We start from the raw sequence: 19,075 nt of genomic DNA on the forward strand, positions 1-19,075 counted from the left end.
TTACGCTAAAAGAGATGAATGATTGATGAAAGTGTATGATTGTGATTTTATTGTGCTATCTAAACTGGAAGCAAACCCGGGACTACGTACACCCTTAGGTCAACGGGGAGTGGAACTATAACTGATTACTTAAAAATACATTATTTTCATTTTAAAAAATATGAAACGTGATTTCTGAAGGAACTATTCTTTTATTGATGACAGTATGTGACTATAAGCTACCCCTATCTATATCAGTGGTGCCCACCCCCCCTCATGTCCATGACGCACCCCCCTCAATTGTCTATCCGTAGGTGTTCTTGCATGAAAAAAAAATCTTTTCGATTAATTTTTACACCCCCTCAAACATATTTATATAGATTTTTAACCCCCCAAATATTTCAATGACGCAGTTTGCGTCATAGCGCCCCTTTGTGGGCACCCCTGTCTATATACAATCTAGAATTTTTTTGCTTCGTTATACGTAACACCTTTGAGAGTTGTCCTATCAACATTTACTCCATAGCTCGAAAACCAAATAGTTTGCGCAAAGATGTAAATTATTGATAATTTTGCCCGGCACTAGAAATACTTTCTAACTATATATATATTTCAATGTACGTAGTATTTCAGTCTTAAAAGTCAGGACACAAGGGGTGCCTATATTCATCGTATTGGGCCATTGGATCTGATGATTTCTTAGGCAATGCACATCCGTAGATGGAAACACAATAATACTCGCACCGGCCTCTTGTGCACGGGTAGTAGGCAGGATAAAACACCCCATCAACAGTATCAATCTTCACATCAATGTTCTCTTGATCAAGGTCATTTTCATCCAGCAGCCGTCGAAGAATCTGCAAAGATAGAAAATTAACATTGTTATATGGAAGCAGTTCTCATCACACATACTCGTATCTTAACATGTATTGGCATACAAGATAAAACACCTCAAATAGCAATGTACGGCTTCCTAATCATTCATAAGAAATATTTGCCAACCAAAATAAACCTGAAAAAACACTCTATGAGCAATGCTTAATGCACATGATTCCAGAGTAAAACAACAAACGACTTAACCGGGGCTTCAAGTTTTTCCTATTCAAGATTCGCCTAATACCTTCTAGCTATGCAAACGTCAATCAATGCGATGACACAGAGTTAATTTTCTTATTAGGTGAAAGTTGAACTTTTTTTTAAAAAAAAAACTTGGTTTAGCTCGCATACGTTGATAGTCCTGCACCCCATTAATAGTTAACATTTCCTCTTGAAACTATTTTCGCGCTCTCATTAAATAGTTCAGTATGTAGCAGAAAATTTTGACAAACCCAAGGAATTAGTAGCTCAATGAAACTTACAGGATAGTTTCCTTTCATCAAGTATAGTAATAGTCAAAAAGGAAGTCACCAAAACATCCCTCTTAAGCTTCATCTAGTATGGCCGCCATCGTCTATAGAACAATCATGTTTTCCTTGATTTCTTACCTTAGTTTCAATTCTACGGTCTTGGAACTTATAACAAAATATTTTGTAAATAAAATTCCCTTTGTTTGATATATAATTCATCTCATCTGTAAGTTAGGAAGATATAAAGTTACAAGTGGTAGAGTAGGCTTATATTGCTTAATCTTGTACCTGTGTTTCTTACAAGCGTATTTTTCTGATTTCCTTGTTTACATATACATTTATTTATACGTAAACAAGGAAATCAAAAAAAGTTTTTCTGTTAATAAACGACAGAAATAATTTATAATACATAAAAGATACAAAAAAAAATTAACCCATCCCTGGCACTGTGCACTGTTATGACATAAACGATACCGTAGGGTTGGATCAGACTCACTGCTACTTAAGATGAAAAAAAGTTGTGAACAAACTGGAAATGAAGACCACAGGAGAAAAAGGAGATAAGTCAAGAAATGATCCAAAATGTGTTAAGAGCTAAATTATGTATCCTGAAAGGTAGTTTCCATGGGCTAAATCAACAGTAGAAAGGTTAGTAACTAAGAAAGTTAATGCCAAAGATTTCGCCTACAAGAAAAGGAGGTAAGTCAGTGAAAAACAGGGAAATTGTGTAAAGATATGAAAGACTGACTTGCCTTCTTTTCCTCCTGTAGTCTTCAAATCTTATCTCACTTTTACTAGTTCTTCAGGATTCGTAGTAGATTTGTTGAATATACTCACAACCTGTTGCAATCGACTGTCTGTCCCTCAAATAGTTTCTAACAAATTTTCCTCCCTTTCTGGAACAGACAAAATCGTATCAATTTCTGAAAAATCATGTAAAAACAGTGTAACATCATCCGTGTTTCTTCCTGTATTTTTATGTATCGGTATTTAAACATTTTGCCTGGTTGATGAAATCTGCCTTCTTTATAAAAGAGTTTTTCAAAAATCAGAAAAATATGCTTTGTTTACAAGTACATGGCTCACTGAGTTTGTTTTATGTTTTAATACTATATTATCGAAAAATCTAAACCTGGTTAACTCAAAAATAAACTTTTAAAAATTGTATTTCTTACCAACAGACTAATATGTGTGATTTTATTGCCCCAAAATCGGAAGTGGGTGAGAGGAAATTCCGGCTTCTTGATGCAACACAGAAATTGTCGCATGCCTATATCTGTGATTTGGTTATGGCTTACGTCAAGCAGCTGGAGCTTGGATGCTGCTATCGTAAAGCTGAAACTCCTACAATACATTAAATAACACTTTTACTAAAATATTCTATAAAATTATGGTAACAAATTCACACATTACAAACACAGAGATTCATTTTAGTTTATAATTTTATAAAATAACATACGCCAGAAAAAGCAATTTAAATATATATAAAAATATTTGTTAACTATAAAATATAGACATATTTTTACCTAATTTTGAAATAATCAACACACTATTTCGAATTACTTAAGTGACAATTTCGTATTCTGCGAAAGTTTAGTAAAGTTTTGCCCTCAAGGTGAGCAATGTTTCATTTCGTCTTGATTGTCGCCTCGAAAGCGAGGAAAGAAGTGCATTATAAATTTGAGGCGAGACGAGACACATAATAGTTCTTGTCTTGTTTCAGAGATGAGAAATTTCTCGAGTCTCGTGGTAGCACTAGTTCATACAAGGCTTAGATTGCATTGTTTTACTGTCATATAATTCATAGAGAAACACTGTAAATTGATAAAGAGAATGTATGACCACAATGAAGATTATTTATCAATATCTAAAGATACGTAAACCATTACACAATATACGATACTCCAATAATAAATATGGTTTAAGTGTTATTATATGACTCCCTTCGTGATCCTCTGGTGACGTGAAACGTCTCTAAAGTTTCAGTGCACACACATATATATATATATATAAGAGAGAGAGATTTATATAGATGTAGATATAAATTTATGTATATCTATATCTATATATTTATAACTACATAATACGAAATGAGAATCAAAATGAAACGAAGCCAGAAAGCATTATTTTTCGTCTCGTCTCATGGGTATAAGTCACACTGTGATTTATTAGTCATAATTTCTAATAATCATATTATTTACATCTACATAATATTCTACTCGTCTGTGGTTCATATTTTAGATTTTTATATTAGGTTTTAGATAGATAGATAGATAGATAGATAGATAGATAGATAGATAGATAGATAGATAGATAGATAGATAGATAGATAGATAGATAGATAGATAGATAGATAGATAGATATAGATATTAATATCCAAATATGTCTAATGCTTACTCAATGCCATCATCCCTTATCTTATTGTGGCTTAGATCCAAAGATCTAATAGCCGGATGAATAACAATAAATTTACTCAAATAATGAGCTCCATCATCAGCAATGTCGTTGCAGCTTAAATCCAACATTTCAAGAGATGTGTTCTGTTTCAAGCCCAACAGGAGGTAATGCACATCAAAATCGGTGAAAGTAAACTTCTGCAGATGAATTTCAGTCAACACGTTATTAAACTGGAAATAAATGAAATTACATTTTTTTAAAATTTTAGATTTCCAATTAATTGTATACTTAAGAAGAAGAAATAATTGTTATTTTGAAAGTAAAGTAGGACGTCGATAATCCGAACGTCAAAAATCCGAACGTGGTCCCTAGAAGTTTCTTACATTTTGTCTTAGCGTTAGCGAAAATAATGATTTTTTTAAAAATGAACTTTTCAGTGTTTTCGTCAATATTACAGTACAGTACACTAATTCAAGATTCTTTGTGTGAAGTCAGTGTTTTTCCAAAAGCTCATTCACATGTAATTGTTTGTCATACATATTTTTATTTTCCCTTAGTTAAGTTTTAAGTGTGAGTTACAAAAACAGTGAAATTTAGTGTACGAACAGGTTCTTCAGAAACATTAAATGTAAGTAGCCTTACGTACGATATAATTACTGTATGCACTATATAACTACTGTATCGATAAAAGATCATACCGTACAGTATATTTAAGCCTAAATGGCATTTTCTTGATCATTTTCGAAAATCCGAACAACTTGAAAATCCGAACTGCCTGTGGTCCCAATTAGTTCGGATTTTCGACTTCCTACTGTACTTAGTGTTCTTAATGCAACTTATCCAAAGCTTCATGACACGTATGTTTGTTTATAGTACTGTATGTAATTGCTTTAGTTCCGTTTGATACATAGCCAAATACCGGTAGATTGAAAATCATTCTAAAATCTGCTGACAACTCTATGATATAATGAGGTCATGTTTATTGTATTAGAGGTTTGTAATAATTCTCTTTATAGTGTGCATAGCATGATACTACATTTCCAGTTTCTTTCTTGCATATCCATGGAAAGTATTTCCATCCGTATCTGGGAGGAACTTTAAATACAAGGAAGATGAAATGTAGAAAATACTAGAAATCTACTTTGAGCACGATCAGAGATATATCTTTGATATGACATCAGACCCGTATCCACGAGGGTCTAGCGGGCCGCCTCCCTAAATTTTTACTGGCCCCAAAAAATTTTCACGGTAGGTTTGCAAATGAACTATAATGTGGTGATAAACTACAATATGGCTGCATCGCCCCCCCCCCCTACATTTTTGGGCTGGCTACGAGCCTCTATGACATGACCCTGGAAGAATTTTTCCTGGGCCAGCTCCTGAAATCATCATCGGTACTTAATATTACAAGAAGCTTCCTCGTGGCTAAGCGGTTAGCGTACGTGTTTTTGGTGTGAGAGACCCGGGTTCGATTATAGGAGGGAGCTCATGTGGTTTGGATCCCACGCTAAACTGTAGGTCCATATCTATAGCCTAGCTGCTGAACAGGATGCTAAACTCAAAATCAAATCAATCAAATTAATATGATAAGACCTGTTTTTTTTTTTTCCTTTACCTGAATGTATGGATATTTTTTGAGTATGATTTATGACAAATGTTGGAAGGATTTATGTCATAGTACCTAATATCACTCTGGGTTTCAGATGCCTAAAGTGAAGTGCTCTAGGAGGGTGAAGTTACTTTTTTTAAGCAGTACTGGCATTTCATCGTTTGCTTTTATAGAGGAGGGGAAGGCATTCCGATGTAAGAGATTTCATTTTTTCATTAGTATATGATTATACCATTGATTAAAATCTCTCTCTCTCTCTCTCTTCCATATAAATGCATGCATATTTTCAAAAATGTTATAGAAATCCGAGTCCTAGTGACCAATATTGAACCCGGCCATATCAATAAACTGACTTTCGTTATCTCTTGTCGTAGGCCTATATGCTCTGACACCTGTCGACAGATGCTTATGGAGAACATAGTTTTGAATTGGGGCGTAATAAAATAACGTCTCTCTCTCTTGTAACACTTATAGCTTATTTATATCCAGAATCAGATGCTGTTCTGAGTCTGAAGAGGCTTCGTCTGTCTGTCAAGCACTACGGCTGTAATGAAATTGGCACGCAAATTAAGGTCAAAAAGAAAAAATCTTTAAGTTCTTTCAGTTTTACGTCCCACAATTATGCCGGCTGAGCTAAAGGAGACGGTGATGATGAGAAATGAATGAAATGGTGGAATGAAGAAAGTGGCAGGAAACGGGAGATCCCCGAGGAAACCCACGCACACGGTGTTTATCTACCACAAAGTTCACTTAATGCGAGCTGAGATCGAACCAGGAACCCATGCACAAGAGGTGAACGCTCTACCCCTAAGCCATCGCGGCCCCGAGGTCAAAAAGAAGTTCCAAAACAATTGATACGCTTTCAAAACGAGGCTTTTCTGTTGATGAGATATTTCTAAATTCGTGGATTTATTTTTTTGAACAGTATCAACTTCCATTTCAAGACGGGCACAAACTAATTACGGTTTCTATCGAGACACCCGCAAGTTTCGCATGTTGCTTGTAAATGTGTTGTCATGCGTTCGTCGTTCAGAACTTATTTGCGTAACACAATGACTAATCAACTCTTTTATCAACTATTTGCTGTCCTTGCTGACATCACCAAGGCCTTGGATGTGGAGAATGTACAACTTCATTTATGGAAGTCGACTCCCTCTTTTGCCACCATAGTGGCGGTGCTTTCTGCTTTGTAACATTTATCAATTATGTTTCCTACAATTTATTTCTAAATAACTATCAATATTAACTGGCAGTTACTGTTTAGATCTAGTAGGCGGTTACCAGTCGTTATAATGTCAAGGGTACCTCAGAGTATATTTAGACTTCATAAAAATATGCAGAGTCTGCTGGCTCTACCATATGTCCAACACGCACATTTGCACATGGCGGCAAAATCTGTCATAAGTATATTACTTAAAAGTGAAAACAAATATTTCCTGTTGGAAACAGACTTCATGATGATTATAGTTAAAATTTACTAAGCTGACCTTCTATTTGAATACTACCTTCATAAATCATGTTTAGGTCACATTAGTTTAAGGTCACATGAACAGTGCTAAAGCAAATGATCAAACAAATCCCAGCATGAATTGCTTGATTGTTGTCAAATACAAGCACTCAATCTTCGAACAGTAGCGAACACCATCTGTAACATTCATTTAGTTATCACAGTTTTGATATGAAAACTAGTCTTGCTTTAGTTATGAAAACAGAAATCAGTATGGAGCATACGTTATCTATATGCTACATACGCACTGCCCTTAGATGTTACATCATGTCGTTTTAGGATATAAGAATTTTCCGTATTTCACATGCATGTACTTATGTTACATTCCTTAGCTATATGTTACATACGTCCATTTGTATGTGAGATCCTGACCGTACAACTGTATCCCTCTAAAAGAGAACATATCTCCATTTTCGTAAAAATCCGCCTGGAACATTTTTAGGGCTAGAAAAATAGGATATATCTGGGTAAAAGAGAATATCTAGTAACCGTACCTCAGATAATTGCGTAAGATGATTACGAACACACCCTCGGATGATTACGAACCAAACAGTTTCAAAGTTAGAACTTGTCATTTTAACACGAAATAATCAAACAACAACAAAAACATTCACTTTGTCCGTCTACAGAACTCGAAGTAGCGTACATATACACACAAACGTGAGTCTATGCAGAAGTTGGCTTCATGAAAAGCACCTGCTACTGATACTGTGCGCGGGCGGGCATCATTGAGAAGGTTTTCATATCAATTATTTGAAGAGAGGAATGGAGTATTATACAGCATTAATTAGTATGAATGTGTGTTGCTATAGATATGTTATATTATCTCTATAACAACATATGATTTTAACTATAACACAAAGCATAATTTCGAAATAAAGATACATCAATAAAAGTGCTATTTAGTTTGATGTTTGAATACTGCAGCGCCCTGGCAATATAGGTGTAACTTCGGCGTTGGTCAACCTTACAATACTTTCAAAAGTTATTACTACAGTAACCCACATTATGCTGTATTTTTCATTTAATTATGCTTTATTTTTTTTTCAAATTATGCTTTATTATTAGTTTCAATCGTTGTTTTTCATTAATCGAGTATAATGTATAATATTTACTATACATTAAATATTGTAAATATTTTGATCTATTTATTAATATTTTATGCAACCAGTTTCTTTCATATTTAACGAACTTTCTACTTAATGCACTGTAAAGAGATACTTTACTCGAGTCAGTTTTTTTTTTTTTTATCACTTGTGTGCGCCTTAGAGGTGCATATATACAGAAAGGGGTAGTAAAAGATGCCACCAAAAAGTACAGAAAGTGCTCAAGTTCAAGAGGTACACCTAACATTATAGTGTGGAGTTCTTGTGTACTATTCATTGTTGGCGGAAAGTTTTCTTCATATTCTTCTTTTTCTCCACATCAAAGGTTTACACCAAAAAATTTACAGAAATAAAAATAAGCTTTTCATTGTGGCATTGTTATGTTCTCAATGATTTTGTATTGTAAATATTGGTTTTAAAAAATATTAGTACAATATGTTAAACTCGTAGTTAAAGACATTTTTTGTAAGAATTGTGCTATATATTTTAAATTATGCTTTATGCTTTATTTTCTAAAATTATGCTTTATTATGCTTTTAAAATTAGTTTCTTCTGGACCTTTAGACAACCACAACCATGTTTAAGGTACCAACCATATGTGTAAACTGCTGTTATGCTTTTTATGCTTTGGGGTTGCTCTAGTTATTACTAATAAAGATTCAGTAAGATAGTTAAAAAAATATTTTGTATATTATTAAAAAAAAAGTCATGTAAATATTTCAGGGAAATGTGTTCATTTTATTTTCGTTATTACATGTTTTTTGGAGGGGAATATAAAGAGTAGAGTGCATCAGTGTTTAGCCTGCTTTCCTGGCTGGTAAGTCTACCCATACCTATGTGAGCTGTATGTATATATGTATAAACACCCCATCTGATATTTGCGCATGCCTTCAGCATCCAGAATTTTCAACATTTTACGATGTCACTGACTATAATAGGAAGGGTAGTGATAACGAGGATTGCGGAATGAAACGTTTAGGTGTCATTCGATAGAAATCTTTGCGGTCTACTTAAAGCTACTTTCAATTTCATCCCGTAAAATTCCATTCGAATTTAAATAGTTTGCTTTGTTGCCCATAGTTTGGACGCCAACTACTTGACAATATATCATGAGTTATGTGCCAATAGTAAATAAATTGATACAAGAGCGGATCAAGAAGGAACACATAACAATTTATGTGAAAGAAAGTGTAATAGATAACATAACAACAATATATACAAAGTAAAGACTCATATCATAGATACCTTTTCGACGAAACCACCAAGTCCCTCAAAACATTTCTCCCACTTTGAAACAAGTTTTAAAACACCCTGTTCATAGCATTTTTTGTTTTTCGAAGAATACATGTAGACATATTCCCACATTCCATAGAGCCGAAAAAGATGTTAGATCAGGTCTGAAGGTGTCAGATCAGAATCGTACAGCGCTTTCTCAAACACTTCCCACCTAAACATATCGAGTTTCTCACAAACAGAAGGAGCAAAATGCGGGAATGCATTGTCATGAAAGAGTTTGGCATTTTCAGCATTATGTTAGAAAATTTATCACTAATCACGACGCAACTTCGTTACTGTTGTTTTATATGATACAACATTTACAGTGGCACCAAGTGAAAATCCACCCGTACAATTCTTTACATGTCCCACAATACATCACTAGCACTTTTTTTTTTTACAGATCGAGTATCCCTGAATTTCTTCTTTAGTAGTGAATCGGTATGGTTCTGTTAAGTCTCCCTATCATTCCTGCTCAGCTTAACAGAAGGAATGTTTTTATATATAAAATGTCGTAATGCTGTCTGAAATTATTGTCTTTGCCTTTCTCTTGAAGGATCGTGAGATTTTTAAGGAAGATCTCATGTGTCTTCAAAGTACTCTCCGACGTGAATGAGTGCTGCAGCCGAAAGGTGGTCTTACCTAATTATATGATACATTTTCTTTTAAAAAAAAAAATGGGGATTCTAGATGCGAATTAAGGCATTCTCAAGAGCTCGAATTATGAGAATTAATTTATTGAATCTAGCTTTAATACTAGGTCAATTAAACTCAGTGCATACCCTCAACATTTCTCCATATATTTCAGCAGCGTGATTCTGGCTTCGCATGTAGTGCAGCAGAGGTTTACTAACATCCAAGCATTTCAACATTTCATTCCTAAACTTTACAATCACAGACACATACACATGGCTTTCAATGCTGGAGTCTGTCTCGGCCAAGTCCAAATGTTCCAATGTCTTGCAATTTTCTAGGAAACGTGCTATGCATTTAACACCCTACAAGAGAAGCAAAATTACAATAGAGTTCAAGTAACTATGTTGTTCGAACGCATTAATAATTGGATTACTGATCGAAAAGTGAATATATTAATAACGAATACTTGTTCAGGTAATGAATATTCGAGAAATTAGAGGAAAATTCATTCAACCGCTTGTTAGATTTAAAAATGCTCTAATAATTAACGTCCAGTTTAGAGTACCATTAAGTTACTTCGAAAACGTTCTATATAACAAAAAATAATTTGAACTTAACTCTGAGATCATGACCTATCTCAGGAAGAAAGGCACTTAGTGTCAGATCAAATTTTGGTGATTTTACTTGATTCTACCTGTCTGAATTTGATATGTAACTAAGGGGAAGGAAACAAAATTAAAAAAGAGTGCCTCAACCAAATTCTACAGATCTCTCCGGATGAACTTAGAAGTTCTACTGAGAGCCTAGGATTGAGGTAAATAGATCATTTCTATCAAAGGACATTTATCGATAGATTTATCGTAATCTAGCTAGATTTATCGATAGAAAGTGAAACAAAGAAGATAGGAAAGGGAGACAAGAGTTTTACTTTGAGAAAGACGACAAACCCGTTTGAAGAAGTAAACAGTAACTACCCTTATAGGAACACGCCAAAAGAAGCTGATAAACAGACACGATTAGCTTTCAAGTCAGGCAGGTAAGAGTGGAAGTATATTTTCATGCAACGCTGTGGCCATAAAAGATGACCCCGAATTGGACGACCAAAAATCTGTCGCTACAATAGACATTATTAAAGAAAAGAATAGGGCCTACATAGTACGGCATTTCAGAATTTCTGATTAAAGATAAGTGATATTCCAGAAGACCTAGGCATTTCAGGTAATTGAAGATTGTGTGTGCTGCTTTTGTAGGACGGTGGTGCCAACTGCCTATACAACTACTATCTTGTCTCCTGTTTTTGCCCAGAAAATAGAGCATCGCCTCCCCAGACCCACAGACAATTACAACCCAAAAAGCTGTTCCTTCTCTATGTATCGTTATTTGATGCTTTCTTCTAGTACCGTATTTAAAGATAAAAGATCTTGTGATCTGAAATGGGTCAAACAATAACTAATTTTATGCAATATGGAGCCCGGAGTTCAATGCCGCATTCAGAAAAACTCTCCATTGACTTCTGTCCTTAGCCAACTGGATCCAGTTTCCATTTTGTATTCCTATTTCTGCGAGATCAACCTTAATATCGTTCTTCTATTCGCTCCTAGGTCTTGCTAATGGTAACTTTTCGATTGGATTTCCGGTTAAAATTTTGAAAGCGTTCCTACTTTTTTTCATTCTGGCCCTCTGCCCACCTGAGCCTCCTAGACTTAATGACCCTAACCAGGCACGTAGCCAGGATTTCGTGAAGGGGGGGGGGTCCGTGACATGAAATACTGTGGTCATCACGAAAGGTGCTCGATCACTCTAAACTATTTTACTGTAACATATATTGGTTCGTTTAGCCAGGATTTCGTAACGGGGGGGGGGGGGGGGATTGACATGAAATTGTGAAGGCCCAGGAGCTCGATCAATCTAAACTACTTTACTATCAGCATATATTGGTTTGTTAGGACAATAAAATGAGGATATGTTGGCAAGTATTTTAATAACAAACTATGAAGAAATTTCGAGCATAATAATGATAAAAAACAATAATGAGCATAATAATGATTATTATTATGAATAATAATAAGTATTGAGAAAGATTTTGCAATATTTACGTCCTTCTCCTGTTTGTTCAAATATAACAATTTTCCTTTCGTTATGACCTCAATTATTATAAAAAGTACATACTGAATACTGTCTTGTAAACTATCTTCTAATATAAATAAAATAAAGAGTTTGTTTGTGTGTTTGTCTGTCTGTGTGCGGCCTGGGGACCAGACGAGTGGACCGAGAGTTACCAAATTTTGGTCAGGGGTACCTTGGCCCAGGCCCCAGATCAAGACGAAGCGGTTTTTTTTTTCAAATTTCGAAACAGTGGGGTCTCAGGGGGTCGTTTACGGGAACCGGCTTGGGAACCAGACAAATTGACCGAGAGTTACCAAATTTTAGTCACGAATACCTTGGTCCAGGCTCCAGACCAGAGTGAAACGTTTTTGTCGAAATTCGAACCAGGGGAGTCTCAAGGGGGGCGTTTACCGAGATATGTAAAAGTAGTAGAAAATGACCGATATTTATTTATTTAACAATCGCCAGATACAGCTCAGAGGCCATTTTACATTGGATATCCAACAACATTAACAATGGAAAGGATTTGGAAGGTATCGGCCAGAGTCTGTTTAGTAGGTGCCATCCCGGCATTTGCCTGGTAGGACTGAGGGAAACCCAGGAAAACCTCAGTCAGGATGGTAGGCAGCGGGATTCGAAGCCACGACCTCCCGAATGCGAAGCCAACGCTCTACCACTTGAGCTATTAGTGTCGAATCCATATTTTCGCGGTCGCTGAAATCAATGGTGACACTTAGATTAGCGATGACTTGCAAGCATGCGGGCCGGGAGTCAGCGGGGGGTGGATACCGGGACATGTAAAAATAGCCCAAAATGACCGATATTAATATTAAATCCATAGTTTTCGCGGTCCCTGAGATCAATGGTGAAACTCCCACAGGCGTTGACTTCCAAATACAGCCCCTGTGCGAAGCATGTGTATATTCAACTAGTTTTACAATATATACGTTCCTTTCTCTGTTGAATCAAATGCTAACAGAACTTTCTTTCAACATATTTGTTTTTTTGTTTTTATTATTCCGTCAACTACTGTCGGTTCGAAATGACAGGTTAAAGGAGCAACAGAAAATTGTCCTTGAAATAACATATTTGATACTGCAAGGATGCGATGACGAAAAGTTATGATTAAAAATGTCCACGCTGTTAGAAGCTTATGCTTTCGAAAGCTTGAAATCTCCCTGACTAGTAGCAGGAATTCTGAGAATTCCATAACTTTTCTTGAAATTTCAAATTCCCTGACTCTTCCAGAATACCCGCTTACCTCGCCACCATATTGCAAGTAATACAAATCTCCTCATAAGAAAGAGTAAGCAAAAGCTTCCTGTAGTTTCCTTTTTAATTTTTAACGCTGATCCTTCTTTTTGTCATTTCATTTTGTTTTATCCTTCCTTAATTTTTTCATTTCTGGTCTCGAAGGGGGGGGGTCCGGACCCCCCGGACCCCCCCCCCTTGGCTACGTGCCTGCCCTAACAATGTATGGTAAACGCTATAAATTCTGCAGTTCCTCATTATAAAGTTTCCGCTATTATCTATTCTCGTTCCTTTTGGGTCCGAATATTCGTCTCAGGATTTTATTCTCAAATACTTTCAGTCTGCGTTCTTTCTTCATGACCATGTTTCACAACCATACAACACAACATGCATAATTATCGTTTTATATATTTTAAGCTTCAAATTCCTAGACAGAATTCGCGAAGACAAAAGAGTTTGAACTGTATGATAATAATAATAATAATAATAATAATAATAATAATAATAATAATAATAATAATAATAATAATAATAATAATAATAATAATAATAATAATAATAATAACAAAAAATTATACTTTTAACATGAAGTTAAAGAAAGCAATTTGAAAAGGAAATAATGATGAAAACAAAACCGAGAATATTCTATACTTTCGGCATTTTCTTCATGTCATCAGAGCATAAGAGAACACTATATAGTATTCATTTCATTCTATTTCTGCCCTGCTAAGGCTAACCTTATCTAATTCTAATGTTGTATTTATTTTTTTTTTTTTTCAAGAAGGGCATTAATTCTCTAACATGTTTTTCTTTTTGGCTCCTATATGTAACCTTGAAATAAAGAACGAAAATAAAGAAAATCTTTGAAGTCTCTTGAGCACACTCACCCTCAACGCAAGCGGGACTAAGGAGAGCCATACAAGGTATATACTTTTCCTTTCAGGTTCTTATTCTTATATATATATATATATATATATGTTGGGAGCAATGTTCGAAAACGGCCATTGGCCGAAGAAAGTGATCAATTCTAAGTTTGGACAGATGCAATTATCCAAAGTACGAAGAAGTCTATCATTTCGGGGTTTGGTCGCTTAATAGTATCCAAAGCTAGGTTTGGATAATTACAGTTCATCCAAAGCTCAATTTAGTTATTTCCAGTTGTTCTTGCGAGATGTCATTGCAATTTTTTATTCGTGGCGCATGCGCATTCGGAGAATATAGGGAGGGTAAAGCAGAAGTCAGTCTTCAGTCAGGCGGTAGCTTTATGTGTTAACGTGTATGCTTTCTTTGCCACTCACAATTGTTTATTCGTTGAAGTGAAATTGAAGACCGTGCACAACAATGAGTATGGTTGCAGCAGAAGACTTCAAAGCAAAACTAGACGACTACGTTCGAGCTAGTACAGCAGATAATACGTTCTTGTTATCTCCAGAGAAGTACAATGAATTGCTGTTGGAGGTGAAGGCTTCGCAAGAGAAAAAGAAAAGAGGTGAGTCACTGACGTCACTGGACTATCGTCGCCTGAAGAGATATGATGTTTTAAGTATTGGTGGGGTTGAGAAACTTATCGAAAAACGTAAAGATGGTGATAGTGTTATTAGGTATTTCTGTCACACCGGAGAATTATACAGTGTCATTCATAAAGCTCACATTGACACTGGCCACAAACGTTTGAGATGCTTGGACAAAGAACTTAAGCTAAAGTACTGTAATGTAACACGAGAGATCATCAATATTTATCTCAAATTGTGTGGGCAGTGTCTGTTGAAAAAGAAGCAAAAGTGCAAAGGACTGACTGTTAAACCTATTCTCAGTAATCTGCTTAATTCTAGGGGTCAGGTTGATCTTATCGACATGCAGAGTGAACCGGACAAAGGATACAAGTTCATATTAAATTATCAGGATCATCTCACAAAGTTTCTGTTTTTGCGCCCATTAAAGACAAAAAGAGCATCAGAAGTTGCTTATCATCTGATGGATATATTTTGCATTATTGGTGCACCTTGTATTCTTCAAAGTGATAACGGACGTGAGTTCGCAGCTGAAGTTACAAGTGAGCTGGCCTCAGTGTTTGGGTCGAAAATAGTGCACGGCAAGCCGCGCCACTCTCAGTCTCAAGGAAGTGTTGAGAGAGCGAACCAAGATGTTCGAGACATTCTTATTACATGGATGGCAGAAAATAGCTGTTCGTCTTGGGCTGAGGGTCTTCGTTTTGTCCAGATGAAGAAAAACAGGTCCTTCCATAGGGGCATTAACCGGAGCCCCTACGAGGCTTTGTTTGGCGTTCCCATGAGAAATGGACTTTCGGATTCATCTCTTCCATGTGATTTATTACGAGACTTGACCAATGAGGAAGATCTACAAGAAATATTGGCTCGTGATCCACATTGTGACACCATGCAGGAAGGGGAAGGCTCAGGACAGGATGTACAGAATTCATTGACTCGTGATCCACACTGTGACACCATGCAGGAAGAGGAAGGTTCAGGACAGGATGTACAGAATTTATTGACTCGTGATCCACACTGTGACACCATGCAGGAAGAGGAAGGCTCAGGACAGGATGTACAGTATTCATTGACTCGTGATGTACAAGAAGACACTTCAGGACAGGACGCACAGCATTCATTCGTTCGTGATTCCCTTAATAATCTTCGGCAGGAAAGAGAGACTTTTCCAGAATTTCCAGCTTCTTTAGAGACCATCAACACTGCAATTGTGGAAGCAAATGAATCTCCATGTCCGTGCGCAAATCAAGAAAAAAGATGCAACATCTGCACAAGAAGTGAGAGTATACGAGAGGCACGTGAGGGATCCAAAATACATTTAAAGCGACAAGCAAATGAAATGTTAATGGCGTCAAGTAAAAAATTCCCTCGTGCAGACGTAGGACAAACTGTTCTAATCAAAATCCCAGAATTGGACAGAGGCAGAGCTGCTCCGAGGAACGTCATGGCTGTGGTTATGGGGAGAAACGATAACGATCTCTACCAGTTGGGGACTTCTTCGGGAATTATTAGAAAGCTGTACGCGCGCAATGAGTTCCAGTTCGCAGATGAACAGTTTCTTCAGATCAGTGATGTTCCGCAGAGAGACATTTCACTTAGAAGTGTAGCTGAAGCAGAAACACACTCCAGGCAGGGGTTTATTAAGTGCGGCTGCAGGAACTTCTGTTTGAACAAAAAATGTAATTGTGTAAAGAAGGGTGTAAAGTGTAACTCAAAGTGTCATTCCTCAAGTGCGTGTAGGAACAAGTAACTGGACAGTTGACCTATTACAATGTACTTGAAGAGCCTGTATATGTGGCGAATCTGCATTTCAGTTATTCCATTTTATAACTGTAAGTTCATTATATTTTTTCGCACTTACAGCTTAAATTTTCAGCACACGTTTTTCAAATTCTTCACTGTTTCATTGTGTTAATAACTGAACTTAAAACATTTAACGCACTTTGCTGTTAATGCTTAATTAATTATTGTACTTATTTTTATATGGTGCATATTTTCTAAAAGTCTTCTAAAAAAGAAAGTAAGCTGAATTAGAAGGAATTAATACGAAGAACTATTTTTATTCATATACGAATTTCATACTTCTTATTTGACAGAATTTTGTGATATACATTTTCATTTCTTAAACATTGAAAAATAAAAATCTTGTAAAATGTGTAAAATGTGAAAAAATTAATAAATTTTTTTCTTATTTTCCTTTCTAAATTGAGCTTTGGATGAACTGTAATTATCCAAACCTAGCTTTGGATACTATTAAGCGACCAAACCCCGAAATGATAGACTTCTTCGTACTTTGGATAATTGCATCTGTCCAAACTTAGAATTGATCACTTTCTTCGGCCAATGGCCGTTTTCGAACATTGCTCCCAACATATATATATATATATATATATATATATATATATATATATATATATATATATATATATATGTATGTATATATATATATATATATGACGTTCTACACCAGCATGTCAAAAAGAGCGTAAAATATTTATTTTCTTGGGATAAATGCGCTTCAACTATATTCATGGTGAATAATAAGAAAAAAAATCACACCGTGGATATGAATCTCTTCACTCTTACCCAACCAGTTATCTCAAATTTTACGAATTTTCTTCCGGTTGTAGCTTTTAAGTGTGTTGGTAAGTAATAATCAAATTACTGTATAAATCTTCACTATTAGCAGTTCAAAGGAGATATTATTTTGCAGAACTATTGTACAATTTTGCAAATGCATTTTGTTATTTATGTTGTTACACCCAATTTGTAAATACGCAATATACTGAAAATATATGGCATTTTCTGGATATGCATGATACGGAACATTTTGTGCTACTTCCTCAGAAAAATAAATAAGATAAATATGTACTTTTTAATTGAAATAAGTTTCATTCTTTATTAAATTTTGGGAGCTCCTTCGTGGCTGAGGGCTTACAGTATGTGTCTTTGGCGTGGGAGACCCAGGTTCGATTCTCGGCGGAGCTCATGTAGTTCGGATTTAACGTTAAGCTCTAGCCGCACGTCTCACACAGCTTCGCTGCTAAAGAAACACAAAATCAAATCAAATCAAAACACATCGTCGTTTCCAGTGACATTTTGAAACACAGTGAAATGCGCTTACGCTTCGTAAACAAGAGTTAACTAGATGAATTGTGCGCACTTTTCTCTATAGTCAATTTTTAGTTCAATAAAAGTTAATAAAAATATAACAAAATGCCATTTTTCTTCATTACAAAATGCAATTAAATTAATTTTATAGAAAGAAAATTGACGTGGGCTTTGTGATGGGCAAACACTGTGTGCATGTGTTTTCTCGGGGTTCTCGTGTTTTCTCCCACTCTCGTCATTTCACCAATATCACCTATTTCATCATAATCTTCTCCATTAGCCTTGGTGCCTAATAATGGGAGGTTAAATTCAAAAAGAAGAAAATTAATCATGAATATACATTATAATAGAATTATATAAATAAGTTGAGTTACCTCAGTCCCACATTTGTTACCGTTTACCCGCAAAGACTTCAAGGAGCATTCACCAGCAACTTCCTCAAGGTACGCCATTCCAGCTGCACCTATATTATTACACATTATGTTCAATTTTTCAAGTTGTTTATTGTCCTGTAAACATCAAAGAAAGACGCATTTCAAATAGTCAATTGTTACCTCATCTCATAACCACTTAATGTATCATTCAGAGAACAATATTAGTTCCAAAATTTAAGAAAAATTTATCCTCCTAGAGTTGGAACTAAGGTTGAGTGTTAGTTGCCTGAACTCACGAGTTCACAGTCGCCTCACTAAGTTGAGCATTGTTGGTAGGAGGAAATCTGACGTATTGAATGAATAAAGCATTTCAAAATAACTCTATGGAATAAACTTTATATGTCTTTTAACTTGTTTAATAATAGAACTTGATACATGTTAATTTAATAAAACTTGCCATGTACCACATTTCACTATACCATACTATAAGTTTCATTCTTTATTAAATCTTGGAAGTTTCCTTGTGGCTATGTAGGTGGCGTATGCGCCTTGGGTGCGGGAGACCTGGGTTCGATTTTCGGTGGGAGCTCATGTGGTTCGGTTCCCACGTTAAGATGTAGGTCCAAGTCTCATGTGGCCTCGCTACTGAAAGAGACACTAAGCTCAAACCAAATCAAATATATTCTGCTCTAATTTTCCTTAAAAATTTCGACAGATTCGTTTGCCATCATCGGTAAGTTGGAGTCATCTTAATCTCAGATCAAAAAAATTAAATGGCATCTTGCACTTTTGTATCTACAGAATTGAGGAATAAGGACGTGGCAAATAACCTTCAACATATTGGTAATCAACGTTGTCTGGAATAATTT

At 35.6% G+C, this 19,075-nt stretch overlaps 1 protein-coding gene across 1 annotated transcript in view; it reads right to left on the reverse strand.

The window, feature by feature from the left end:
• Positions 1-294: 294 nt before the first annotated feature.
• LOC145668792 (leucine-rich repeat-containing protein 34-like) overlaps positions 295-19,075 on the reverse strand; it is a 33,392-nt gene continuing 14,611 nt past the window's right edge. The window contains exons 3-7 of the mRNA XM_081736956.1: positions 18,207-18,341; positions 10,003-10,218; positions 3,724-3,953; positions 2,501-2,669; positions 295-836 (exon numbers count right to left, since the gene is read on the reverse strand). Coding sequence (XP_081593082.1) covers positions 615-836; positions 2,501-2,669; positions 3,724-3,953; positions 10,003-10,218; positions 18,207-18,341 — 972 coding nt within the window. The 3' untranslated portion in view covers positions 295-614. The remainder of the gene's footprint in view (positions 837-2,500; positions 2,670-3,723; positions 3,954-10,002; positions 10,219-18,206; positions 18,342-19,075) is intronic.

The sequence above is a fragment of the Thermobia domestica genome, chromosome 13 (assembly GCF_964235325.1).
Source record: "Thermobia domestica chromosome 13, izTheDome1.hap1.1, whole genome shotgun sequence".
Taxonomy (NCBI): Eukaryota; Metazoa; Arthropoda; class Insecta; order Zygentoma; family Lepismatidae; genus Thermobia; species Thermobia domestica.